This window comes from Neomonachus schauinslandi, chromosome 1, assembly GCF_002201575.2.
Source record: "Neomonachus schauinslandi chromosome 1, ASM220157v2, whole genome shotgun sequence".
Classification (NCBI taxonomy): Eukaryota; Metazoa; Chordata; class Mammalia; order Carnivora; family Phocidae; genus Neomonachus; species Neomonachus schauinslandi.
In genome coordinates this window covers 11,552,466-11,579,818 of record NC_058403.1, presented here as the reverse complement: position 1 = coordinate 11,579,818, position 27,353 = coordinate 11,552,466, and the positions used below count along the sequence as shown (strand labels likewise).

At 44.6% G+C, this 27,353-nt stretch overlaps 2 protein-coding genes across 3 annotated transcripts in view; both read left to right on the top strand.

The window, feature by feature from the left end:
• Positions 1–16,387, top strand: part of IFNAR2 (interferon alpha and beta receptor subunit 2) — a 27,169-nt gene extending 10,782 nt beyond the window's left edge. For both annotated transcript variants that reach the window (XM_021677994.1, XM_021677995.2), the window contains exons 5-8: positions 2,340–2,500; positions 5,807–5,975; positions 10,872–11,002; positions 15,559–16,387. In XM_021677994.1, coding sequence (XP_021533669.1) covers positions 2,340–2,500; positions 5,807–5,975; positions 10,872–11,002; positions 15,559–16,254 — 1,157 coding nt within the window. In that variant the 3' untranslated portion in view covers positions 16,255–16,387. The remainder of the gene's footprint in view (positions 1–2,339; positions 2,501–5,806; positions 5,976–10,871; positions 11,003–15,558) is intronic.
• Positions 16,388–18,656: 2,269 nt separating this feature from the next.
• Positions 18,657–27,353, top strand: part of IL10RB (interleukin 10 receptor subunit beta) — a 20,493-nt gene continuing 11,796 nt past the window's right edge. Inside the window, exons 1-4 of the mRNA XM_021677993.1 lie at positions 18,657–18,817; positions 19,983–20,106; positions 23,936–24,093; positions 26,328–26,494. Coding sequence (XP_021533668.1) covers positions 18,769–18,817; positions 19,983–20,106; positions 23,936–24,093; positions 26,328–26,494 — 498 coding nt within the window. The 5' untranslated portion in view covers positions 18,657–18,768. The remainder of the gene's footprint in view (positions 18,818–19,982; positions 20,107–23,935; positions 24,094–26,327; positions 26,495–27,353) is intronic.

The window sequence follows — 27,353 nt, the reverse complement described above, 5'->3', positions numbered from 1 at the left end:
ACCATTCTCTAACACCATTCACAAAGATAAACTCAAAGTGGATGAAAGACCTCAATGTGAGACAGGAATCCATCAAAATCCTAGAAGAGAACATAGGCAGTAACCTCTTTGACATCGCCCACAGCAACTTCTTTCAAGATACATCTCCAAAAGCTAGTGAAACAAAAGCAAAAATGAACTTTTGGGACTTCATCAAGATAAAAAGCTTCTGCACAGCAAAGGAAACTGTCAACAAAACAAAGAGGCAACCCACAGAATGGGAGAAGATATTTGCAAATGACACTGCAGATAAAGGGCTGGTATCCAAAATCTATCAAGAACTTCTCAAACTCAACACCCAAAAAACAAATAATCAAGTCAAAAAGTGGGCAGAAGATATGAAAAGACACTTCCCTGAAGAAGACATACAAATAGCTAACAGACACATGAAAAAATGTTCATCATCATTAGCCATCAGGGAAATCCAAATCAAAACCACACTGAGATACCACTTTACACCAGTTAGAATGGCAAAAATGGACAGGGAAAGAAACAACAAATGTTGGAGAGGTTGTGGAGAAAGGGGAACCCTCTTACACTGTCGGTGGGAATGCAAGTTGGTACAGCCACTTTGGAAAACAGTGTGGAGGTTCCTCAAAAATTTAAAAATAGAGCTACCCTATGACCCAGCAATTGCACTACTGGGTATTAACCCCAAAGACACAGATGTAGTGAAAAGAAGGGCCATATGCACCCCAATGTTCATAGCAGCAATGTCTGCAATAGCCAAACTGTGGAAAGAGCCGAGATGCCCTTCAACAGATGAATGGATAAAGAAGATGGGGTCCGTATATACACTGGAATATTACTCAGCCATCAGAAACGATGAATACCCAACTTTTACATCAACATGGATGGGACTGGAGGAGATTATGCTAAGTGAAATAAGTCAAGCAGAGAAAGTCAATTATCATATGGTTTCACTTATCTGTGGAACATAAGGAATAACATGGAGGACATTAGGAGAAGGAAGGGAAAAATGGGGGGGCGGAATTGGAGGGAGAGATGAACCATGAGAGACTATGGACCTGAGAAACAAACAGGGTTCTAGAGGGGAGGGGGGAGGGGGGATTGGTTAGCCCGGTGATGGGTATTAAGGAGGGCACGTACTGCATGGAGCACTGGGTGTTGTACAAAAACAATGGATCATGGATCACCACATCAAAAACCAATGATGTATTGTATGGTGACTGACATAACATAATAAAATTTTAAAAAAAGGAAAAAAGAAAAAAAAAGATGGTAAATATGAAAAATATGTAAATACCCAGGTTTAGAGGAAATGCAGTGAGTGTACTGTGGTGAGGTCTTTCTGAAAACATTTGGCAGTATGTGTTAAAACCTTAACACCTGCTTGCTCTAATCCAGAATTCCTCGTTAATAATTCATCCTAAAGAACAATCATGGATAAATGTCATAGTTTAGCTTCTAGAATGCTCATTGATGCAATGATTCTATTCAGAAAATTTAGAGACAATCTCATGTTCAAAACAGCAAATCAGTTAAATGATGGTACAACCAGCCACTTAGGGGAATAGAATCAACCATGAAAGTCATGATGAACATCAGGGGTCAGCCAACTTTCCGTAGAAGGCCAGGAAAGAAATACTTTGGACTTTATGGGCCACACATCATACACTATATCACCTATTCTTCTTTCATTGCTTTGCAACCCTTTTTAAAACTAAAAACCACTCAGAACTGGCAGGCTGTGCAGAAATCCAACCCACAGGCCATTTGGCCAGCCCTCAATGGAGATAAATATGCATTAATATGTTTATGAAATGAGTTAGGTGCAATATATAACATGCAAAACTGTGGGTAAGAATGATTTAATCTTAGTTTAGATGGGTGTGTGTGTATGTGTGTGTGTGTACACTAGTTCAGTTTATATACATATGTATATATATTTACACACACACAGTAGACAAAAGACAATTAACCACATTCAGGGACAGTTGCGTACTGTGTTTTCGGCTATTTCTACAATGGTTGGGTATTACTGTAATACGAGAAGAAGTCATTTTTACTTTCATGTTTAGAATACAGCCTGAAAATTGGGAAAGACTGACTTCCATCCCAAAACCTGTCCTCCATTTCTCCATTAAGCAAATCACATCACTTTTATTGTTCTCAGTTTTCTACCAATTAAAGAAAAAAAAAAAATACAACCCATGCCTCAACTAGGATCATAGGCGGGTTAAAGAGAATGTAGTTGTCAAGAAGTCAGGTTGTATTACAGCACTGGGAGCGATATGGTTAGACATTGGGATTTGTTTCTGATTTTGTTTTCTAAACAGTATCTTTAGAACCACCAGAGTTTGATATTGTTGACTTTACGGACCACATTAACGTCAATGTGAATTTCCCACCTGTCATTCCCAAGATACTAGATGGAGAAGTATTACAGTTTTACTTATCACTCATCATCGAAGAACAGTCAGGGGGGATTGTCAAGAAGGTAAGTGGTCAAAACAGTTCTGAGTTGGCCATGAATGTATTTGACTCTCTTCTTTAAAAAAAAAAAGACATTTGTAATGACTAGAACAATTAAGGCTAAAGGGTCTGAGGCAATGGGGTCTGACTTTAGGGAAGAAGTCTCCATAGTTCTTTCATTGTGGAGATATGTTGACTTAGCCTAGCAGTGTGGTCTTCTTTCAAAGAATAAGTCACATGCACAACATTGGGGGACACACAGGAAAGAGAAAGGAGTGTGGTGTAGACCAAGAGAACAGGCTCATTTTAGCACACACTAGGGCAAAATTCCAAATGGTAGAGTGAGCGCAAGTAGACTCTGCCGTAAGAGCAGCTTGCATGGGCATAGCCCTTTGCCAAGTATAAACCCTTGCCCGTAATACCAGCCTGCAAGTTATCAGGGGCAGGGGCTTTTCAGGCAGAGGGCACTGGAAGTCAGAGGTCCTGAGGCTGGAGTGGACCCAGTGGATTTGAGAAACAGCAGGGAGCCGGAATGGAGTGACCAAGACAGGAAAATAGAAGGAGGTGAGGTCAGGGAGGCAATGGGGCCCGGATCTTGTGGGGCTTTGTGAGTCTGTGTCTTCGGAGTATCATGAAGCTACTGAAGGCTTTACCAGGGCATCCTGCCTGGTGTACTGAGAATAGATCATAGGAGCCACAGTTGGAGAGAGGGAGGTGAGAGGTAGGAGACCAGTTAAGAGGCTATTATGATAGCAGTTACTCAATAGGAAGTAGCAAATCGTATAATATAATATCCACTTGGATTATAATCAACACCCTAATCCTTTGATTAGGAAAAGGGTACAAAGGGCGCCTGGGTGGCTCAGTTGGTTAAGCGACTGCCTTCGGCTCAGGTCGTGATCCTGGAGTCCCGGGATCGAGTCCCGCATCGGGCTCCCTGCTCTGCAGGGAGTCTGCTTCTCCCTCTGACCCTCCCCCCTCTCATGTACTCTCTCTCATTCTCTCTCTCTCAAATAAATAAATAAAATCTTTAAAAAAAAAAAAAAGGAAAAGGGTACAAAAATAACAGAGGGAAGAAATAAGCTTATGTAGCTCGGAGACTATATCAAGTTTCTTTAAATTCATAATCCAGTCACATCTAATTTATATTCAACCCATGAGCTTCTAACTCTGTTTGAGATTATTATTTCTAAAATAAGAGGGCTATGCTTATTAGGATATTGACAACACTGTAAGGGGGAAATGGTGGTTAATGAGCATTTTCGTCATTAAAGGAAAATGGTCTTTGGACTAAATTAGATCAAGGGAAAAAAAAGAAGAGGCTACTGGTGGAATCCAGATGACAGCTGGTGGTGACTTGGTCCCTTGGCAGTAATGAGAAGTGGTCAAATTCTACATATGTCTTGCAAGTGGAGCCGACAGTATTTTTGGATGGATTGAATGTGTGGTGTAGTGAACAAAGAGACAAGAGCACCTGGATAGATGGAGTTTCCATTCATTAAAATGGGGTAGATTACGGACGGAGGAGGTAGATGGTTGAATCTCAGTAGCTTAGATTTGGGTATGTCAAATTTGAGGTGCACACAAGGCATCCAGGAGGAGATATTGAGCAGGAGTTAAAGGCTCCAAGTCTGGAGTTCAGGGGAGAGCTTCTAGCTGGAGAGATGTCCAGGGGAGTCATCGGCTTCTTTGAGTGTATTGATACCTTGAGGCGAGATGAGATCACCTGGAAGTGGATATGCAGAGAGATGTTCAAAGTCAGAGCTCCAGAGGACTCAAAATGTAGAGATCTAGCAAATGAGGAAACAACAAAAGAGACTGGGAAGGAGCAACCAACAGCGTAGGAGGAGAAGTAGGTGAGAGTGATGTCCTAGTAGCTGAGAGATGAAAGTTCCAGAAGGAGAAAGTGATCTACTGGGTCAAATGCTATAAATGGGACACGTTAGGCGAGGACTGTGGATTGACTATTGGATTTAGCAACATGGAAGTCCTGGTGACCCTGATAAGAGTGATTTCGATGGAGTGTTGGGGTGAGGATCTGGTAGGAGTAGATTCCAGAAGGAGAAGGAAGCGAGAAATTGGAGACAGTGAAGAAAGCTAATTAATTCTTCTAAGGAGTTTTTCTATAAAGAGGAGAGATACTCTGTGGTGGAAAGTGGGGTCAAGGAGGGACACTTTAAAGTGGAAGAAGTTACAGCACGTTCATGTGCAGATGGAATGTTCCAGGGGGATTGGTGGAGCCATGTTGTTGAGGAGATGAAGATGGATGGAATCTCATGAGCACAAGAAGGGGTTGGCCTTGGCTCAGAGCAGGGACTGGGCATCCGAGGCACAGTGAGGGAGGCAAAATTGTCAGGCACAGAGGCATATCTGTTTGCTTAGGGAAACAGGAAGCAAGCATTGCAGTCTTCATCAAGATCACACAGTGGCGACACCAGGTGTGGGACCCAGATATTCTGACTCTCAGCTACCATTGGCTGTTCCTCTTTCAGGCAGTTTCTACTTCTCTCCCCCTTTTTTTCTTCATTGCTTCTTGGCCATGCATGAGATTTTAGTTCGTTAGGACTTTTTCTTTTTCTTTTTTTTTAATTCTTCCTCCTTCTAAACAGAAAGTTGCTGAAAAACACTATTACAGAAGGCCGTATTTGAACTGCTGAAATCCCAATTTTACGTTACGCAGAAGTTGTTTTTCTTGAAAGAACCTTCGTATCATCTCTTTAATTCCAAACTGGAACAGAACTATCTGGGAAGGAAGAGGCAAGGTGTTTTAAGGGAGAACATAAGAAATTAGACAGCAACCACAGTTCTGCCACAGACAAGCTGTGTGGCCTTGGAAAGTTACCTAACCACTCTGAGTGGTAGTTTCGTCGTCTGGAGAATGGGGATAACGCCAACTTTGCAGACCATTTTAATAATCACATTCATTAATATATATGAAAGTACTTCTGAAGTGTAGACACATATCATTAATGAGAAAAGATAATCTTTTTTATTTTCTCACTTTTGCTAGGTTATCTTAACTCAAGACAAAATAGTCTTGTAAAAATGACGTCATGGAAACCTTTATTCCTCATTGAAACTTTTTCTACTCATTTATAAAATGAAGTTGCTAGACTAGATTTCATGGTTTGAAAGTGTGCATGGTATACACGTACATGCAGTTTAGTGATCAATTGCTGGGCCCAAATAACTTAAAAATCCTTTTTCCTTTCAAACCCACAATATTTCTATCCCTGTTTAAGATTTGAAGACGAATCCCCAAAGAGACTTTTCCAGCCTGCCTCTAAATGAAATTCTCAAAGTCTTCCTGATTTTTTGCTTCTTTTCACAGCATAACCCCACACTAAATGAAAACATCACTGGAAATTTCACTTACGTCATCGACGGGTTACTTCCAAACACAAACTACTGTGTATCTGTTTATTTTAAGCCTAGAAATCTGGGAGCAATCCATAGATCTCCAGTAAAATGTACCCTCCTTCAACCTGCACAGGACACAGGTATAAGTTTTTAAAAATTCATGTGTTGCTTTTATTCTGCGGGAAAACCTATTTAATGAGAAGAATCTGAAAGTCATGGAGCATGGACGGAGATGTGTTCTATTGGTCAGTCTCAGCCAAGTGCTGGAGTCACTTTGAAGGTGCCATACCAGAGGGACAGTCCATATCTACCTTTATAAAGTCAGATCCTCCTGAAGTGGAAATGCCTCTATTTCAGGGAGGCAGGATGAAATTCAGTTCTCGGTGCCCTTAGGGTGGCCATTACTCAAGCCAAGGGCTGGAGGAGGCAGAGTTGTTGGAAACAATTGCAGGCAGAGATATCAGAGGGTCAAATTATGGAGGTTGGGTGTGGCTCATTGATGTGGCCTGCCTCGCAGGAAGGTGGGCTGTAGCTCGCAGACGGAAGGAAAACTCACCAGTGTGACTGAGATAGTCCCTGACGAAGGCTGAGAAGTCCTTCTGTTGCAAAGGCGTCAGAATAGTAAACAGCATAGTCCCCAATCCTTCCCCGCCGAATGGAGAAATTTGCAGTGAGAACAATCAGGCTTAGGCACATTCGCTGCCGCTGATTTGCCTAGGAAGTAACTAGGTCTCTGTTTTGCCAAAAGTGAAAATCTCCACCAAAGAAGCCTCTCTGAATTTCCCAACCCCGAGGAGAGTTTCTTTAACGTTCTGATTTACCAGATGACAGACAATAAGGTGAGACAGAAGGAAGAACAGTCAACGGTAGGGCTGATTTGTGGGTTAAGGGAACTAGGCTCCACAGTGCCTGGCGCCTGGCGCACGAAGGTGCTCCCTGTGATTTTACTCTCCTGTGTTTCTCAGGGTTGGATGATGCAATTTTAAAGGAAAAAGTATCTCCTTAAAGTATCTTTAAAGGGGAAAGCATTAGCTTAAATCATTATTATAGTGTCAGTTAAATACAGGCAAACCTAAACTTGCGTATAAATTCCTTAGGCCGTTAGCTCTTACAAAAATGTGAACCCCAAACAAAGTTGCATACTTATGTCCTGATACCTATTCTCCAACATCAGCTATGTGTCCAGTGATGCGACTCATTTCTGACACTCTCTGGAGTTAGTGTAGGCCCCCCACGTGAAGGGGCTCAGTCCCCCAAGACCACCCCCTTCGGGTGCCGGCTGCAAGCCTGGCCACCCACACTTATGTCCATCCTGGCTACAAATCTAGAGGTTCCCACAACCTCCCTTCAGACTTAATAAGGCAGGAGCTCCTGTCCCCTTGGAGTCAGGGGGCACCACCCTCCCAATACTTCCATGTGTTCACTGACCCAGAATCTCCCCAAGCCTTGCTGTCCAGAGTTTGTACTGGGATTCATTACATAGCCATGATTGATTAAATCATCATCCATTAGTGACTAAATGCAATCTGCAGCCCCTCTCCCCTCCCTGAAGGACAGTGAGGCCAGAAGTTCCTAATCTCTAACCACTAGGCTGGTTTTTCTGGTGACCAGCCCCTGTCCTGGAGCTATCCAGCACCCTGCCTTAGCTCGCCTCGTTAGCATAGACTCGCATATAGTCCCCAAAAGACACTCCTCTCACTCAGGAAATTGATGTTCTGTGCCAACAACTAGGGACAAAGACCAGATATTTTGTATTATTATTATTATTAATCCATGGTCTTATAAACAGAACCAATTGAATGGAGAACTATTTTTCTCCTCCTCACGCACGGAATACTCCTGTGTTCCGTCGGTGTGGGGGCTTTCCCCATACCGGGCAATCCTCCCACACCAGCTCTGTGTCTTCGATTTCGCTCAGTCCCGATACCACCTACCTGGAGGTAGAGACTCATTCTCACAAGACTGCCCCCACCGCCCCTTCGAACACCGGTTACAGCTCAAAGTTGCCACCTGGGTGTCAGACCGGCTAGCTGTAAATTGGAGATTCTCACAAGCCCTTCCCTGGGTTTGATAATTTGCTAGAATGGCTCACAGAACTCAGGAAAACAATTTCTTTGCTGGTTGATTACAAAGAGATACAACTCAGGAACAGCCTGACCCAGGCCGCCTAGGGCCAGGCATGAGGAGAGGGGCAGGGAGCTTCTCTGCCCTCTTAGAGCAAACACACCACCCCCCCAACTTCCCAACCCAGAAGCTGTCGGAACCCTGTCTTTTGAGAGTTTTATGCAGACTTCATTACAAAGGGAGGACTGATTAAATCCTTTGCCATTGACAATAATTCAACCTCCAGTCCCTCTCTTGCCCCCAGAGGCCCAGGGGTGGGGTTGAAAGTTCCAGCCCTCTAATCACCAGTTGGTTCTCCTGGCAACCAGCCTCCATCCTTAGTGGCTTTCCAAAAGTCATCTCCTTAACAGTAAACTCAAGTGTGGTCACGGGGGCTTGGATAGGAACAATAAGCGACATTCCTTCACTTTCCTTGCTCATATCTCTTAGGAAATTTCAGAGCCCCGTGCCAGGAACTGGGGACAAAGACCAAATATATATTTTTTATTATTATAAATCACAATCTCACCAATAAAAACTCAAATTAGTAATATGACACGACAGACGGTGGTTTGCTGAAACTCAGTCCCCACCTGGAAGACGAATGCAAGTCTGGGACCAAAGGCATGCGTTCTTTGGAGGTTGACATGCTCTGTGGTGACCCAGTTTCTCCCTGACTTTTCTGTCTCACCCACTAAGAAGCGGTCATGCAACAGCATGTTGTCATTTCATCTTTACTTGGTGTGAACACATCATTTTGCATATTAAATCAGTCTCCCTTCTTGTATCGTTACCCAAGACAGTGCAAGTGCAGGTGTCACTCACGATCCAAATATTTGATGTCTCAATTCTTATTGTCTGAAACTCAGGAACCAAGTAGGTACACATAACATGGACTCCTCACTGTCCAGACTTGCCATCTGAACTACCTTCAACTAGCCCAGCTTGGGAACCAGACAGGTTCGGATGGTGGGAGATTCTTGACGGACAACTTGGGACTGGTGTTAACTTCCTCAGACTCAGGGGTGAGCACTGCTATCTTAGGGGAGTGCTCATCTGGGGAGAGTTTAGTCTAGAGATCTAGAGAAATGTCTCCCCTCTGGTCAGGTCCTAAATTAACTGGTTGGCTCTTTCAGGAAGGCCTTGAGGGAGAGCGGTGTCCATCCATTTGACAGATATTTATTGGGAACCTACTATATGCTGGATTCTCTTGTAGATGCTGGGGAGACAGCCCTGAACAAAACAAACAAAATTGAACATCCCTGACCTCGTGGAGCTTACATTGCCGCAGAGAGATGGGAAAACAAAATTTAAAAAGCTACTTGCAGTCAGAAGGTTGAAGTTTTCCAAAAGGAATTTTGATGAGAAACTTAAGGGGCACTCAGTAGGACAGAGTGGCTTCGGTAGAACCCTGGTGTGGGGCACCTGGGTGGCTCAGATGGTTAAGCATCTGCCTTCGGCTCAGGTCATGATCCCAGGGTCCTGGGATCGAGTCCCGCATCGGGCTTCCTGCTCCTTGGGAGCCTGCTTCTCCCTCTGTTTCTCTCTGTCTCTCATGAATAAATAAATAAAATCTTTAAATAATTAATTAATTAATTAATTAATTAATTAAAAAAATAAAAAAAAAAAAAGAACCCTGGTGTGGCCGAAGTCCAGCCTCAGAGTGATCCAGTTCTTTCTTTCAGACAAATTCTTCTTTTCTACCTCTTCCCACCTGTAGGGCATATTGTTAAATAACAGACATTCAAGTATATTTTAAAGACCTAATTAGCTCTATTGAACGATTTGGGAATTGGGCAGCATCCCATCTAGCAGGTAGAGAGGTGTTCCAAAGGGCTACGGAAAAGGAAAGGTTTTTAAAGGCAGGACAAGGAAATCACACAGAAAAAAGGATTTTCAAGTGAAGTCACCACCCTTTGGGGAACAAAGGGGTCTTACTATATTAGGTGGATTACCTCATGGTGCAGAGCAGGGAATTCCAGAATGACCAGTTAAGATTATAGTCCTGGGGGAGGTTGAAAATACAATCAGGTTAGATATTAAGCCCCAGTGTGGTGGCGTGGGCCAGGCATAAATGACTCCATTTTGGGCCTGGAGTTTTGTTTTGTTTTTTAACAATACTAACAGGTGGCGATTGAGCATTGGAGATGTGGCCAGGATGACTGAAAACTGAGTTTGGTGGGGTTTCGTTTCAATTTTGGTAATTAATTTAGAATTTTTTAAGATTTTATTTATTTGACAGAGAGAAAAAAGGAGAGAGGAGAGAGGGAACACAAGCAGGGGGAGTGGGGGAGGGAGAAGCAGACTCCCCGCTGAGCAGGGAGCCCAATGTGGGGCTCGATCCCAGGACCCTGGGATCATGACCTGAGCCGAAGGCAGACGCTTAACCAACTGAGCCACCCAGGCACCCCTCAATTTGGGTAATTGAAATGTAAATAGTCATGTGCAGCTCATGGCTACTGTGTTGGAGAGTGTTGTCATAGAACATCATTAGAAACTGGAAGACAGCGGTGCCTGGGTGGCTCAGTCAGTTAAGCATCTGCCTTCAGCTCAGGTCATGAGCTCACGGTCCTGGAATCAAGTCCCACATCGGGCTCCCTGCTCAGCGGGGAGCCTACTTCTCCCTCTCCCTCTGCCCCTAACCCCCTCTTGTGTTCTCTCTCTGTCTCAAATAAATAAATAAAGTCTTTAAAGAAAAAAAAAGAAAGAAAGAAACTGGAAGACATTTTACTGTGAAAAATCTGCCACTTTCACCCTTGGAAAATATGTATACTTGGATTACTTTCCATTCTACTGTGTTTAACAAATGGGTTTTCGAACGTCTGCTCCTTTGATACCTCATTCCATCATCAGCCCGATGTGCGTTCATTCCCATCTGTGATCATTAATTGGGATTTATTTCGAAATAAAGTCATTTCATTTTTCATCAACAGGGTCATCAGAATCTGCCAAAATAGGAGGAATAGTTACTATGTTTTTCATAGCTGCTGTCTTCATAAGCACCATAATAATACTGAAACGGGTTGGTTATATATGCTTAAGAAGTGATTTCCCCAAAGTTTTGGTATGTAGTCTCTTTTTAAGTTTCTATCTTTATTTTTTATTGTAATTTAAGGATTTTTATTATACTCTCAAATATCTTCACAGCAGAAAAAAATCCCATTTTCTAAAAACACGAAGCTGTTTTATCACTGAATGATACCCCAATATATATGTGTCTATATTTCCATTTTCTGTTTTCTGTTTATACTTTGCCCACGTAATATTTTTAATGATCGTCTTGTATTCCATTGTCATTAACGTATTATCTTTCCCTTAATCATTTTCCAGCTGTAGGGCATTTGAAATGATTTCTTTTCCTTTCTTTTTCTTCTTTGGCCTTGATGAATAACGCAACATGTTTCATTAACATTTTTTGTAAAGATCATCTTTCAGTTTGGATTATGTCAGTGGAACATGTACACAGGTGGATTTATCTTAAAAAAAAAGATAAAGGATTAATTTATACTGCCAGTGGCGACATGTGGTTATACACATTTTACACATTTCTCCAAAGCTCTGCTGACATTGATTAATCATTTTTACAACTTTGGTTCATGTATCGTGTGTATAAAGGTTACCAGCAATTGCTCTCATTTGTGTTACTTTAATTATTAGTGAAACCAGCGCCTCTGTTTGTCTTCATTTTTCTGTCTGTGCTTCCCCAGGTGCACGCTTTCTGCTCAGAGCCTCAACCACTCAGACAAGTCTGGGGATTGATCTTACATATTTCCAAAACCTCCTCATGGCTTTTGACACATCTGCCCATTATGTATCATTTTCTGTATCCCATTGCTGTCTTTCCATAGTCGTTCTATGATTTTTCAGTCAGAAAGATCTCATGTTGCTCTGTTTGAACTCATTTCACCTTTTTCTTCTCATTTTTTAACAACCACATACTTAAATATTCCTCCACGGTCGATAAAATTGTACTCTTCTTTTTCTTGTTCTTATTTGTTCCAGTTGGGGGAGGGATTGTTTATTGGGTGGAGTGTTTGTGCTTTGGGAGATTTTAATTACAACTGGTATTTGAACCCAGCCGGCATTTGGCTGTGCCTTAGGAGACGTAGATGGCTCTGTACTGCGTTTCATCCACACTGTGATCCCTGCCTTTCAAGAACGGACATTTTTTTTTAATTAATTACTTTATTTATTTATTTATTTATTTGAGAAAGGGGGTGTAGAGCATGCATGGGTGCGCAGAGGGGGGAGGCGCAGAGGGAGAGGGAGAATCTCAAGCAGACTCCCCGCTGACTGGGAGCCCAGTGCAGGGCTCTATCCCACGCCCCTGAGATCATGACCTGAGCTGAAACCGAGAGTCAGACGCTTAACCGCTTAACCGACTGAGCCACCCAGGCGCTCCAAGAATGGACATTTTTTTATCCTCGGTGTAAAATACCTTTGGTTTTAGGCAAATCCTACTCCAATTCCTATTTCTCACCACAATCTTGAGATAAAAAGGCCTTTCGCACCACACCCATTCCCTCCTAGATAAACTCCTGCCTGGATTACCTAAACTGGTTACTAATCCTCCGTCTAAGTCTTCCTGGAGACTTTCCTCCCCCTCCTAAGATGCGTCCCAATTATATGCTAAGTTTATATACATACTTAGCATTATTTATTGTGTTGACCCAAGTACTGCGAGGAGGTGTTGATAACTTGTGTCTTTCTAGTATTCCTCCATTAAAAATTGTTACTCTGACTATAGACCCCAGGAAACAAACTGAGGGTTACAGAAGGGAGGGGGGTGGGAGGATGGGGCAACCGGGTGATGGGTATTAAGGAGGGCAGGTGTTGTGATGAGCCCTGGGTGTTATACGCAGCTAATGAATCACTGAACACTACATCAAAAACTAATAATGTATACTATACAGAGGCTAACTGAACGTAGTAAAAAAATAAAAGGAAAAAGGGTAAATGACTAAAAAAAAGTAAAACTCTAGGAATGGCAGAACAGAACACTCAATGCCTAGTGTATTTGTGTATATGTGTTTACTCAAGAATACATGTTAAAAATTTTTAATGGCATCTTTTTTAATTTTTTTTCTTCTTTCGTTTTTTTTGGTTTTTTGGGTTTTTGGTGTTTGCATTTAATAAATATTTATTGAGTATCTGCCATGTGTCCACATGCTCTAGGCACTAGGGATACAAAAGTGAACAAAACAGAGGGAAAATCCTGCCCTCCTAGATCTTAAAGTCGGAGGAGTAAGGGTAGAGACAATGATAATTTATAGCCCCGAGGGGCTCTCACTTCTGGCGCCAAGCACCCGGCCAAAAAAAAAAAAAGATAATTTATAGATGATACAACCGGTGAAGTAAAAACTTCACATGAATCTAGAGATCAATTATTAAGATTAATAAGTTTGGGCGCCTGGGTGGCTCAGTTGGTTGAGCGACTGCCTTCGGCTCAGGTCATGATCCTGGAGTCCCAGGATCGAGTCCCACATCGGGCTCCCTGCTCAGCAGGGAGTCTGCTTCTCCCTCTGACCCTCCCCCCTCTCATGTGCTCTCTCTCTCATTCTGTCTCTCAAATAAATAAATAAAATCTTAAAAAAAAAAAAAAGATTAATAAGTTTAACAGAGTTGGTACATATGAAATAATCAAAATAAAAATAAACATGAAGCTGCTTTTCAACTTCCAAGAAATTAAATACACAAATCATAGTGTAAAACTCTGTGAATTTTCACGAACTCAGTGCATCCATGTAACTCATGCCTAAATCAAGAAAGAGACTATAATCAGCCTGCCCAGAAGTCTCTCTCCTGACACCTTCTAGTAAGTACCCCCCACCAAGAATAACCACTGTCCTGATTACTAACAGCATAGATTAGTTTTACCTGGTTTTGAACTTGGAATCCTACAGTTAAGTGGAATCCTATAGTTTTTTAAAAATACCATTACAGGGGCACCTGGGTGGCTCATTTGGTCAAACATCTGCCTTCAGCTCGCTCAGGTCATGATCTCGGGGTCCTGGTGTTGAGCCCCACATCTGGCTCCCTGCTCAACAGGGAGTCTGCTTCTCTCTCTGCCCTTCCCCCCTGCTCGTGCTCTCTTGCTCACTCACTCACTCTCAAATGGATAAATAAAATCTTTAAAAAAAATTTTTAATAAATAAAAATAAAAATACCATTACAGTAGCAATAAAAAATATTCTTAAAACATTTAAGGAATCAATCTAATAGAAGACATTACAGGTCCTTTGTGGAGAAAATTATAAAACCTTATCGAAAGACAGTAACAAAGATATGGTCAAGTAGAGAGCCCAAAACCAGACCCACACGTATGGAAACATGACTAATGATGAGTAGATATTGCCATGGGGAAAGAATTGGCTGGTCAATAAATGTATCTATTTGGGAGAAGATGAAATTGGGTCTCTCTACCTCACACCATACACAAATATCAGTTCCAGGTATATTAAAGACTACTGTGAAAGGCAAAACTGTTAAAGGTTTAGGAGGCATGATAGGAGATTCTATATGACATTGGGGTAAGGAAGATTCCCTCCGACACAAAAAGCAGAACCATAAAGCAAGAACATCGATACTTTTTTTTACATTAAGAATTTCTTTTCATCGAATGTCGTTGATGATGTAAAGCAATAAACCACAGGCTAGGGGAAAATATATGTAACAAATAATCATAATAACATAAATAATCAACAAATAATCAGCATCCAGATTATATAAAGAGCTCCTATGAATCAGTAAGAAAAAAGATGAACAACCCAATAGAAAAATTCACCCCAAGGCTGGGTTGGGTAGTAGGGGAAGAGCAGGTTTGTCAAATTGGGCAACCCAGGTAGGCATAGGAGAATAGAGAGGAAGACGATGCCGATGACGATTCAGGATTGACCACCTCCTCCCCATTAGCCTCACCGTAGTTAACCTAGAGACAGAATCCACCAACAGCGCAAGACTCAGCCTGCCTTGTATTCTCCAGCGCTCGCCTTGCTCAGCTGTATCCTGGCTGTGCTCTGTCCCAAGAGCTGGAACAGAATGAGCTCTGTGAGTCTTGCCATTCTCACCCCCCTGACTCTTTAGGGATCTTCTCCACCTTTGAGGTCCTCCAGTCCAGGGAACCCCGATGGAATCGGCTTCCTAGCGACTCTCCTCACTCACGGTTCCCTGACACCCCTTAAGAATGTCTTGGCAATCCAGAATCTAAATGGATCGATCCCCCTGACATGCAAGAAGCAGCGAGGGGAGCAGGGTAGGAAGGAGTAGAAGTCAGAACCTCGTCCCTGTTGCAGGCAGCCTACCTAGCTTGAAATCCAGCCTCCCCCACTCACTATTCATGAACCTTGGGCAAGTTTCTTTACCTCTCTGCCTTGTTTTCTCACCTATAAAATGGGAACAAGAAGCATAAGCCCACTTCATGGCACGGTTGTGAGGGTAAAATGCATTATAAGGCTGAGCACTAGGACCAGCGCCTGGCAAATAGTAAGTAAGCACTACGTAACTGTTAGCTCTTGTTACTGAGTTTTATTATGTCAAAAAGTACAGAACAAACAGAATTGATACTTTCTCTCTCTCTCTCTCTCTCCCTCTCCCCCCCTCTCTCTCTCTTTTTTTTTTAAGAATTACAACTCGTCAGCCTGGGTATTCCCTGAGATGCCACCAGTGGAAGCAGTGGCTTTCGTGGAGGTGATTCACGTTAACAGGAAGAAGAAGGTATGGAATTACAATTACGACGACGAGAGTGACAGCAATGATGAAGCCGCAGACCCTGTGACAAGCACCGGTGGCTATACCAAGCATGGGCTAATGGGTGGGCTTCTCCGTCCCACCTCTGCCTCCTTGGCCACGTGCGGGGACTGCCTGGAGCCCAACACTGAGGAGGCTGACCTGTCTGAGCAGGACTCTGAGCCGCCGATGACACCAGGGCCCTGCCCCAGGTGGTCGGAATGCGCAAGTGGGGCCTACGAGGTGGGAGGGAAGCTGCTACAGGACCCCCTTTCCGAGGAGGACAGCAGCTCCACGGAAGAGGCTGGGGACAAAATTACCTTCAATGTAAATCTAAGCTCTGTGTTCGTGAGCGCCCTCGATGACGACTCAGAAGTCCCTCCAGGGTTACCAAGTTTTCCAGAAGAGACGTTCGACCTCGAGGATTCCCATCAACTGGAAACAAGTTTTCTGGCGGCCCACGGGGAAGGGACACAGCCACCCTCCCCCACCCCCTCTGCAGAGTGCCCGTGGCCTGAAGATGTGCTCTCTGATAAAAGTGACAGTTCTGAGTCAGATGTTGACATCGGGGACGGCTATATAATGAGATGAACCCCCAGAATATTTAATGAACGTGGACTGACCAATACCTTCACGGTTTCCCCCCCTGCACTGTCACTTCCTCCCTTGTGGTCTGCAATGTTCCCCAGGGAAAGCGTTGGAGACTGCGGCCGGCTCCTCTGGGGCGGGGGGGGGGGGGGGGGGGGGCGGGGGGGGGGGGTCTTCAAAAAAATCCGGGGGGGGGGGGGGGGGGAGGGAGGAAGCGGTATGCGGGGGGGGGGGGGGTTCCTGGTGACGGCATCTATGCAAATTACCAGTGTGGGAGAGGAGTCGGAACTGGAACCGGACCTGCGGATCCTTCAGTGCCTTGTTTACATGTGGTTTGCAGGGGTGGTCCAGGGCCCTGCAAGATTTCTGGGAAATAATGAAATTAGCCAGGGTGGGAGTGGGGAAAGAAAAGAAAGACACTCAGCGGGGTTCTGAGCAGGTGCAGGAGCAGTCTGCAGTGTTGAGTCCAGCAGGCTCAAGGAAGGAGCCAGAAAGCAGGCAGGAAAAGAGGAGGAAGGGAAGGCAGCCGGAGGGAAAGGCAGGGGACCCACAAAGAAACAGAAGCACATGTTGGAAGGAGGGAAGGTCCAGCCCAGTCTAGGGCTCCTCCCACATGTAATAGTCTGTCACCTACACTCAGAGAATTTGGCTCTCGGCCACTTGGCCAGCCCTCCTCAATCTGAGTGAGGAAGACAAACTCACACACATCAGTAACTCTAGCATCAGGCAGGTGACTAATAGGAAACATTTGCATGAGAGAGGGGGATAGAATCTCAGTGCCAAATTTTAAAATAAAAAAAAAAGAACAAATGGAAAATTGTTTCAAAGTCTTCAGAAGAGATAAGTCACAAAATTTCTGGAGAGCCTATTTAACAATTTAAGAAGTGATGTGTGCGCTGATTCCAAGTGTCCTATGTGTGACCAAAGTTCCTGTGTTGGGGGGGGAGGGAGGGAAGTTCTAGAACATCATGTAACAAACCACACAAGAACTGGGACTCAGGTCTGACTCTGCTGCTATTTCCCTGTGTGACCCTGGGTACTTTGCTTAGCCTCTCTGAGCCTCAGTTTCTTCATTTAGGAAATAAAGGGATTGGACTAGGTAATCTCCAAGATCCTGTGGTGCTAGGAGAAATATTAGAAGATACATAGGAATGAAGACTCTGGTGGAGGTGCTACAACCCTGAGAAGCCCCCAGGGTGAACCAACTCTATGGGACCTCCTATCTCATTCCCCTTGCCCCAAGAGCAGGCTTCTCAGACCTTTCTTCTAGATCAATTCAAAAGGGGGAAAACAACTATTATGCGTCCTAGTCAAGGACTTTGAAGAGATTGTTTTTATGACTGTTCAAAAGTAACTCAAAAGAGGGATGTGAGAGGAGAAGGGATTATTTAATGACATGATGAAATTCCATAGGAAGGGGACCTTTTCATGTGACCAGTTCAATTCTCTGCCCTCTTAAATCATCTCTCATATTTTGAAAGCTTTCCAGAGTGATCTTTTGGAATACCCTTTTTATAGCTTTTATGCGTGTGTGTGTGTGTTTTATATTTTGTATAATTGAAGCTGGTGAAGGATAAATACTTTTTAATAAAACTTGGTAATGTCCTCAGAGTTGTTTCTCATTAGAGAGTGTAAAAATGCAGCCGCTTTGTGGTTCTGCTGGCATCTCTAGGGTTAAACAAAAGTCCCTCTGTGTGCCAGTGCCAGGAGGGGCCAAGGGAACATTCATCCTCAGGGGCTATGTTCCTGGTGGTCAGACCTCAAGCAGTACCTTACATCACTCTGTACTTACCCTGCTCTGGGTTTTCCAACCTCACCACTGCCCAAGCTTTGAAAGAGGAAATTAAACTTCTCTCAAGCAGTCTTGTGAAAGTAACAAGTTTTTGCCCCATAAACGACTTGGTTTTGTGTGGTGTTTATCCCTGGGTGGGAGGGGGTAAAGAAGACCCTTTCAAACTGTCTTTGCTAATGGAGAGCTTTAAAATCAACCTATTTGCGGGCAGAGGGGATCATAGAGAAAACTTGGAGAAAGTTTTCACTGGAGAAAACTTGGGGAATACTGAATGGTGTCAAGAAAAACCACCACCACCCATAACCCCAGATAGAATCTCTGGGTGGGCGTTGTAGTGTATTTATTTAACTTGGAAAAGCATGCATTTAATGTTGGGGGAGGCGTCTCCCCAATCGGGGCACTGTACGTACAGTTTTGCTACTGGTCTTTTGCACCCCCCGCTTTGGGGGAAGCAAGGTCCCCTCCCTCCGCGTCTCCCTACGCCCCGCCAGGCCCCGGGGACACCGCCCTCTCCCCGCAGCAAAGCGAGGCGCTGGACTCCGACCGGAGTGGGGCCCAGGAAGGGGGCGGGGTCTCGTCTCGCCCCGCCCCTCCAGTACCCGGAAGCGGCCTCGGCGCGGGGTAGGGTGGACCGGCCGGCGCTTCGGGGCGCGGGCTCGGGGGCGCTTGCCCGGCAGCTGCCGCGGCCCCCCCCGCCGAGCGCCCGCCCGGCTCCCGGCGCCGCCATGCCGAGGAGCCTGCGGAGCTGGCTGGGCGGCTGCCTCCTGATGTCAGGTGAGGGGTCCGCGGGGAGGGGGCGACGGCCCGACGTGCGCTTGGGAACTGAAGGCCGAGCTACGACGCCGGCAGCGATGGCCCCAAGGCGACCCCTGAGCGGACCCCAGAGGCGCACTGGAAGTGATCGGGTGCCGGGTCCGGCCGTCAGGGCTTCCCATTCAGTCCTCAGCACCCCATCATCTGAGGTCTGCCCCTCAACTCCACAGCTCTGTGCCTTCGGAGTTCTAAATCCACTGAAACCTTTTCTGCCCTCCTCTAAATTTCCTGCCTGGGTTCAAACAACGACGGGCCCCTCCTTGCTTTCTGATGAATTCATCCCTGGCCTTCCAGGATACCACAGGCTCCTGGTTTTCCTCCTACCTCTCGGGCTGTTTCTACCTAGCATCCTCCACCTCTGCCAGATCTCTGTATAGCCCAGTTCTTGCCCAGGCCCTCCGCCCTCCCCTCACGCTATCCCTGTAGGGGATACCAGCAGAACCCTGGCATTAAATACCAGCTATAGGCCCGTGACTCAAATGTGAATCTCTGTTGGCACCCTTGCGTGATGGGCCGGTGGTGGTTTATCATACTCTTCCGTCTGTTTTTGTGTATGTTTAATATTTTCTATTAAAAAGTTTAAAATGATTTCTGCCTCTAGCCCAGGTCTCTCCTTTATGCGCAGGCTCCTTTCTCCAGCTGTCTGGGACATTCCTGTGTGCATCTGTCTCCAGCATCTCAGACCTAATGCAGCTAAAATGGGACTGTTGATGTCCTTGCCCCCAGCCCCAATCAGGGCATCAGATGCTTAAGCCAGGAATGAATATTAACTTCTCCACACCAAAAGTATCAGAAAGTCTAGAGTCTGTACCTCTGGAAATATATCTAAAATCCATCTGCCCCACCTTTCTCCCATCACCCAAATCCTGGTCACCCCATCTGTCCCTATTTCACTCTTGCTCTCTGTCCCACCCCAACCTCCAACACCCCCCACCCCCACCCCAGCATTTCTTCAGATAAAATCCAGACTCCTCAGTACAGCTAATGTGTGTCTCTTCTTCCTTCACCCACATGCCCATTTGAAGACATGGAGCCATAGGGGAGACCCAAGTGTTGGATATAGTCATTTACTTGTGCAACTTTTTTGAGGAACAAAGATGCAGACTTTTCCCTTTTATTTTTACAGCATTAGGAATGGTGCCACCTCCTGAAAACGTCAGAATGAAGTCAGTTAATTTCAAGAACATTCTACAGTGGGAGTTGCCTGCCTTTCCCAAAGGAAATCTGACTTTCACAGCTCAGTACCAAAGGTGAGTCTGGGTGCTCTTGGAGGGAAGGCCCTGAGCTGGTCACTGGGCTGGACCACAAGAGAGAGTCTGACTGCTCTCACCTGCATGACCATGACAGCCCTTAGGGAACCTCCCTGCTGACCTTTTTCTTTCTGTCCGAGAAATTCTTGTGAAAGTTCTGTTCTCTGAGAAGATACAAGTCTTTTTTACTTTTTCTTGTTGGGATGGTTCACCGTTTGATGACCACAGAGCCACTGGTATGTACGGGACATTTGATCATGTGGCTGAGGATGTCATTGGCCATAGTGGTAGCCTATTGCAACACAAGGATTTGTCACAATTGATGTTTTTTAAGAGAAAAAATGTCACTGAGATCATCCCCACTTAGGAGAGCAGTATTGCTCGAAGTCAACGATTTGCAAGTGGGAGCCATCCAGGAAAACTGAGGTATGCAAAGCAGGTTGGCCCTTGCCGTGCTACCACCCATCCCCTCCAGCACATTATAACAGAACACCGCCGTGCTGTGGGGTGCAGATGATTTGCATAGTGGGTGCTTAGTTACTCTGTGGCTGTGTCCTAAAATTGAAAGTAAGACAGCTAGCTACTGGCTGTGAAAAGCTCTAGCCTCTGAAAGCATCAGAGGCTTATGAAGGAAGGGTGAGTGTCAGCAAGACAATTATCTCAGTGGTGTTCTGACCTCCCAGGACCTGCCCTGCCGGTCAGTTTTTCCCTCTGTCAGCCCTCCCTCAGCAGCTTGCCATCGTACACCACCGGCTGCATGCAGGTGACGCACCTTTATGCCAAGTGCAAACAGCAGCAGGGGGCCAATGGGTGATAAGCCAACACACCTGCTTCCAACGTGACTCAGAAACATACAAAGATAGGCAGTCCCTTCGATGAAGCAGGAGGAAACAAGGTCCCAGATCCCATTAATCCCACACTCCTTCTCCTCCAGATTTCTTTTACAAACATATCCCAGGCCTGCTGAGGCAGAGAAGACGTAGGAAGATGAATAAGATAGTCTTTGTTGACTTTTTTGGGCACTTTTTAGTTCGAAGTAATTCCCCGCTAACAGAACATTTTAACATTTCAAGGACAGGGGCGCCTGGGTGGCTCAGTCGGTTAGGCGTCTGCCTTCAGCTCAGGTCATGATCCCAGGGTTCTGGGATCAAGCCCCATGTCGGGCTCCCTGCTCAGCAGGGAGTCTGCTTCTCCCTCTCTGCCTGCTGCTCCCCCTGCTTTGTGCTCTTTCGCTCTGACAAATAAATAAATAAAATCTTAAAAAAAAGATTTCAAGTAGAGTGCAAAGAACTTCCAAATAGCTTATGTCCAGATTCACCGATCTTTAAGATTTGCCACATTTCCTTTCTCCCTCTCTCTCTGTCTTACATCATGCCCTTTGCCCCTTAATATTTCATGGTGAATTTCCAAAGAGCAAGGATAATCTTTTACATTACCACCTACAGCTATCAAGGTTGGCTGTTTAACGTTGGGGCAGGGCTTTCATCTGACCTACAATCCTTAGTCCAATTTGTCAGTTTACTCAAGGATTTAGGACAGGTGATTCTGCCGCTGATTTTTCCCTGCTGTGTATTTTCTACCACTGATTGGTTTGATAATTTCATGTCTGTTTCTGCAGTCTTGACAGCTCTAGATATTTCACTGTGCAAAATTAACTTCCCTCTCTCTCTCCCCCCATCCGTTTATCCTTTGTTGTTCTGTTCTGTGCCCTCGTAGTAGAGGTGTTTGGTTGGGATGTCCATCTTGTAGGTACGAGTTCCTAGTGGCTTCCCAGCAACCAAGAGTCAGGTATCCTTAGCACAGAAGTGCAGACTGAGCATGAGATGTGCTGGGAAAAACAAAGCATGTGCTGGGGGTGTCCTTGTGTCTAGATCAAGAAATTTGATCTAGAAAAATCTGATTACTGTTTTCCATAGCTTGTGAAAGATTTGTTTAGAATTCAGCTTGAGAGGATGGGTAGAACAGACTCTCTTATATGTGTACGTGGGGCAGGGGTGACCCGAGGCGTGCTTGGGAGGATGGATTGGTGATTTGACTATGGAAACATCTTTGAAAACCTGAGATGTAAATGTGGAGAATGGGTTATATGACCTATTTAATGGGGAGAAAAAATATATATATTTTTAAAGATTTTATTTATTTATCTGACAGAGAGAGACACAGTGAGAGAGGGAAGACAAGCAGGGGGAGTGGGAGAGGGAGAAGTAGGCCTCCCACTGAGCAGGGAGCCCGATGCGGGGCTCGATCCCAGGACCCTGGGATCATGACCTGAGCCGAAGGCAGACGCTTAATGACTGAGCCACCCAGGTGCCCCAAGAGAAAAATATTTTTAAATGCCATAAAAATGACCTGGGGAGAGAGAAGTTATTGCAAAACAACTTCTGGAATATTCCATGTTCCAGCCACTTGACACGCTAGTTTAAATGAAGGAAGTGGCCACGTGTGGGGAAGCCCGCTTCGTGCCGTGACCCCTGGAGTCTCCAAATGGTGGGATGTTAGGCAGCCCATGAAGAGTTGATTGACGAATGTTTGTGGTATAGTACATGAAAAGAGCAGATTGTAGAATAGTCTGAGCCCAATTATCTCTACCTACTTTTAGCCAGAAATTGTTCTGGGCATCGCCAAGAACGTGGTGAGGTGTGGGCTTAAGACTGTGGGCTCTGAAGTCAAACCGATCCCAGCTCCATTGGGCAAGTTTCTTAGGTTCTCCATACCTGCGCCCCATCTATAAAATAGGAGTGATCCCCATTCTGCCCTCCTGGGCTTGTGAATTCAGTGAGGTAATACAGATAAAAAACACTTCCTGCCCTGCTTGACAAGTGGGCTGTTACTATTTTTATCACTTTCGTTGTCACCTCTAAGGGCGGCCAAATCGGAGGAAGGTACACTGAGGAACCAGTCAGGCCAAACCCCCCCTTTTTGCGAGACAGGAGCCTGGGTGTCCTCGGGTCAGGTGGAGCTGATTACACCTCCTCAGGTGGTCGCGAGGTGGTCACACACACCTGTCGGTCTTCCCAGACATCCTTTTCCTTCTTCAACTTCACGTTTCTGCCACCCTCCCTTCAGGGGTAGGTGTCAGGGCTGGAGCTCTGTTTTAAACACATTGTATAAAACAAATCTGTATAAGAACAAATCGTTGCATAGTTTTTCCAGAGTAGTTGCAGCAATAGTCATTTTCGGGACACTATTTAGCTAATCTGTGTATACAGTATTCACAGACCATGTCCCTCTGCTTTCATAAACAGCATAATCAAGGAGGGAAGCTTTCTTGGTCAAATATATTGAAGACTCAACCCCATTTTGGAGAGGCACGTGCTCATTAAGATATGAAAGTCACTGAGGGAGTTCTGTTATGAAGACAGACACCTCTTTATGTTTAACTTTGATTCTGCCCCAAATCATTTGACCATGGGACAGATATTTTTTTTTTAAGATTTTATTTATTTATTTATTTGAGAGGGAGAGAGGGAGAAGCAGACTCCCTGCTGAGCGGAGAGCCCAATGCCGGGCTCCATCCCAGGACCCTGAGATCATGACCCGAGCCGGAGGCAGATGCTTAACCGACTGAGCCACCCAGGCACCCAGGGACAGGTTATTTTTGAAACTACTTATAATATCTCAAGAATCACTGAAATCCCATGGAGCACAGTTGGGGAAATGCTCATATAAATGATGCATGCTATTCATCAAAAGTGATGATTAAGAATTCAGTTTATTTTTCTCACATTATCCTACATTATCCTTTGGTAGTAGGGGTTAATAAAGCACCCATCAGCCCCAGAGAGACTGAAGTGAGAATTTTCATGGTTTTATTTTTCTGATTTTACAGTTATAGGAAATTCCAAGATATATGCACAAGTACTGCCTTGACGGAATGTGATTTCTCAAGTCTTTCCAAGTATGGTGATCACACCTTGAGAGTCAGGGCTGAATTTGCAGATGAGCATTCAGACTGGGTAAACATCACCTTCTGTCCTGTGGATGACAGTAAGCCACTTTCTTTTCCATTTCATTGTAATGCCATCATCATGCCTTGGTTTTCTTTCCCCATGGGGTAGCCTGGTCAGGGAGGATTCTTTGAGCACCCACAGAGTCGGTGGCCTTGCACAAGGAGCGTAGGGGTTATAATAAGGAGGGCTATGGCCAGAAAGAAGTCTGTGGGAGAGACAGGAAGGGATGGTCATAAAGTTAATACAATAATTAAATATAAATCTATTAACATTAATGCCTTATGGGTGAAGAATGAGTTGAGGCCAGTGTTGTTAATGAGAAGAACTGGAAGGATTAATGTAGTACATTTTCTGGGAGGAAGTCAGTTTGGAGTCAGGATAGAAGGAAATGTGACATGACAGGCAGAAGAATAAAGGTTATTCGAGGCAGGTATAGAGACAGGAAGACAACCAGGTAGACAGCCAGCCTCCCCAGAATGAAGGCCAGAGCAATGGATTCGACTAATGACAGATGTGTTGGGTCAGGCTGGCTGGTAAGCATCTGAAAGAATGTTCCCAGGTTAGATCTGGGGGGTCATGGGGATTCACCAGAGGTCATGAGGTGAACATAATTAGAACATCAGGAATTGGAAATGAATGAAACCACCTTATAGCAATTGAGACAGTAAGAGGATGAGGGGTGACAAGAACCTCATGAACAAGACTCAAGTGCAGCCTTCCAAGGAGAAGCTCCAGGAAAGCATTGGAAGGATTGTGTCTGTGCGGTGCGGGGTCTTTATACCACTCCCTGCTCTGGACTCCCATGGCTCCCACAGTTTTGCCTTCCCTGGTGGGGAATGCAGCTGGGATACCCTTCTGTTCTTTCCCAATTCTGTCCTAGGCTTGACAACAAAACTCTTATTTCTGGAGTCAGAAATTATCAAAGTTATATTATCTTTTCTAAAGGTATCTTTATAAAAGCTAAGAAAAATCAACATTAAAAAAATACAAGCAGCTTAGCAGTAGTCAAATTTCCAAAACATAGTACAGGTTTCTGCTCCTGTAATTGCTAGCTGACTTACCAGGTCCTGGCTGGTTCCAATGCCTATGTTGGGCCCATCTGCGGAAATTCCCTTTAGAAATTAATACAGAATAGAAAAGCAGCTTGCCCAAAGGTCATACAGATAAGGAATGGCCCAGTAAGGATTCAGAGCCAGGCCCCTGAGGCCCCTGTGTCTATGCTCTTAGCAACAGTTACCCTACTTTCGATCCTTGCCTCTTGAAGTTTCTATGACAGGAAAGTGCTGCAAGAAGTCACAAAGAATCTGTTTATACTTGCTTTGAAAAGATATCTGACAAATTTTCTTATCTGGTTCTTAGCTACCAGCAGATTAAAGACAAGGTAAAATGCTGGAAGCAGTCCCATTAACAGCTTCAAAAAATAAAAAATAAAAATAAGAATAACAGCAGTCAGAGAAGAAAACAGGATATAACTCAAATAGCACAGTTGCCCAGAGATGTTTATTATTCATTGTACAATTATTATTGAGCACCTACTATATGCCAGGCACATTCTTAGTGCAGAAGCTATAATAGCAAGACAAAATCCCGGCCCTCAGGAAGCATACACTCTAATGGGGGGAAGACAGATAAGCAAATAGATAACATATTTTATGACAGATGTGACTGTGGCTCTCAAGAAAATAAAGCAAGGTACCAGGGCAGGATATGTTGGGAGCTGCTCTTTACATAGGGTGGTAAAAAATTCTCTCTGAGGAGGTGACATTTGAACCGAGACCCAAACGAAGCAAAGGGGCTAGCCACATGAATATCCAATAAAAGAGCATCTGGGCAGAAACAGCTACAGACTTTTTTGGAAAGCGTGTATGATTAATTATGTATGTTAGACACTAAAAGTAGTAGAAATACCATCTGTAGCTTCCAACCCAGCAAAGGAAATAAAGAAAATTCGACCCAGTAGAAATCAAAAACAGGAGAGGAACAAACCACCAAAAAAAAAAAAAAAAAGTCTTTATAGAAAACACAAAATATCGGAAATCACAATAAATGTAAATGGACTAAACTTGATTAATAAAAGGCTATCAGATTTTTTTTTAAGAAACAAAATCCAACTACCTTCCTTGACCATGTCAATCAATGTCGTAGCAAACTTACATCAAAGACCAGGGTCCTTCAGTCGACCAGTTGGTCTGCACAGTTATGAAAAATAAATGTTGATGTTTTTAAAATGTGATTTTTGACTGTCATTTTGCTTTGTTCTCTTCCTCTTAGCCATGATTGGACCACCTGGAATGCAAGTAGAAGCACTTGCTAATTCTTTACATATGCGTTTCTTAGCCCCTAAAATTGAGAATGAACCTGAAACATGGACCATGAGGAATATTTATAACTTGTGGGTTTATAATGTGCAATATTGGAAAAATGGTTCTGATGAAAAGGTAAGCTCAGCAAATCATATGCATTTCAGACGTAGGCTCCCCTTCTTTGCCTAGTGTTAGTCTGAGGCCATGATGATGGAGAAAGGAGGCTAGGAGGCCATCCAGTCAGGGTCTTGAAAGGTGGTAGCACGTTATGGTCCAGAGGATCTAAGGCCTGGTCCTCTGAGTGCCAGAAGCTTCCCAGTCTGAGGGATACCTGGTATCTGGCTCATGCTTCCCAGGCCCCAAGGGAAATGCATAGAGCAGACTTCAGGGTGTTAGCACAGTTAGAGCAGGCCTTTCTCTCCCTGAAGGGAAGTTGCAGGAGAAGGTGGGTAGAGCTGACTCAACAGTTGGCTGGTGGAAGCTGCAGTCAGCTGAATCAGGTGACATGCTGCATGACTGCTATTTTATGGTCTGAAACCCTGTGCCCCATGTACACCATAGAATAGTCAAGTCCATGGTCAGGGCAGCCCCACCCCTGGACGCTAGATGAACAGTGTCACATTTTACCTGTCTGACCCCAGTTTTCGCCATTGCTCTCCTCCTCTTCAGGGGATGGTTCCTTTAAAAACATGAGCTAGGAGTCTGACCTGGTTGGAATGTTGCTCCTGCCAATGTGACTCTAGTCACATTCTTGACCTCGGCTTCCTCATGCCTACAAGATGGGCATAACGCACTTCATGGGGTGCTTGGGTGGCTCTATCAGTTAAGCATCCGACTCTCGGTTTCAGCTCAGGTCATGATCTCAGGGTCGTGGAATCGAGCCCCACATTGGGCTCCACACTCAGCACAGAGTCTGCTTGAGATTCACATGCTCTCTGTCTCTCTCTTAAATAAATAAATAAATAAATAAATAAATAAATAAATAAATAAATAA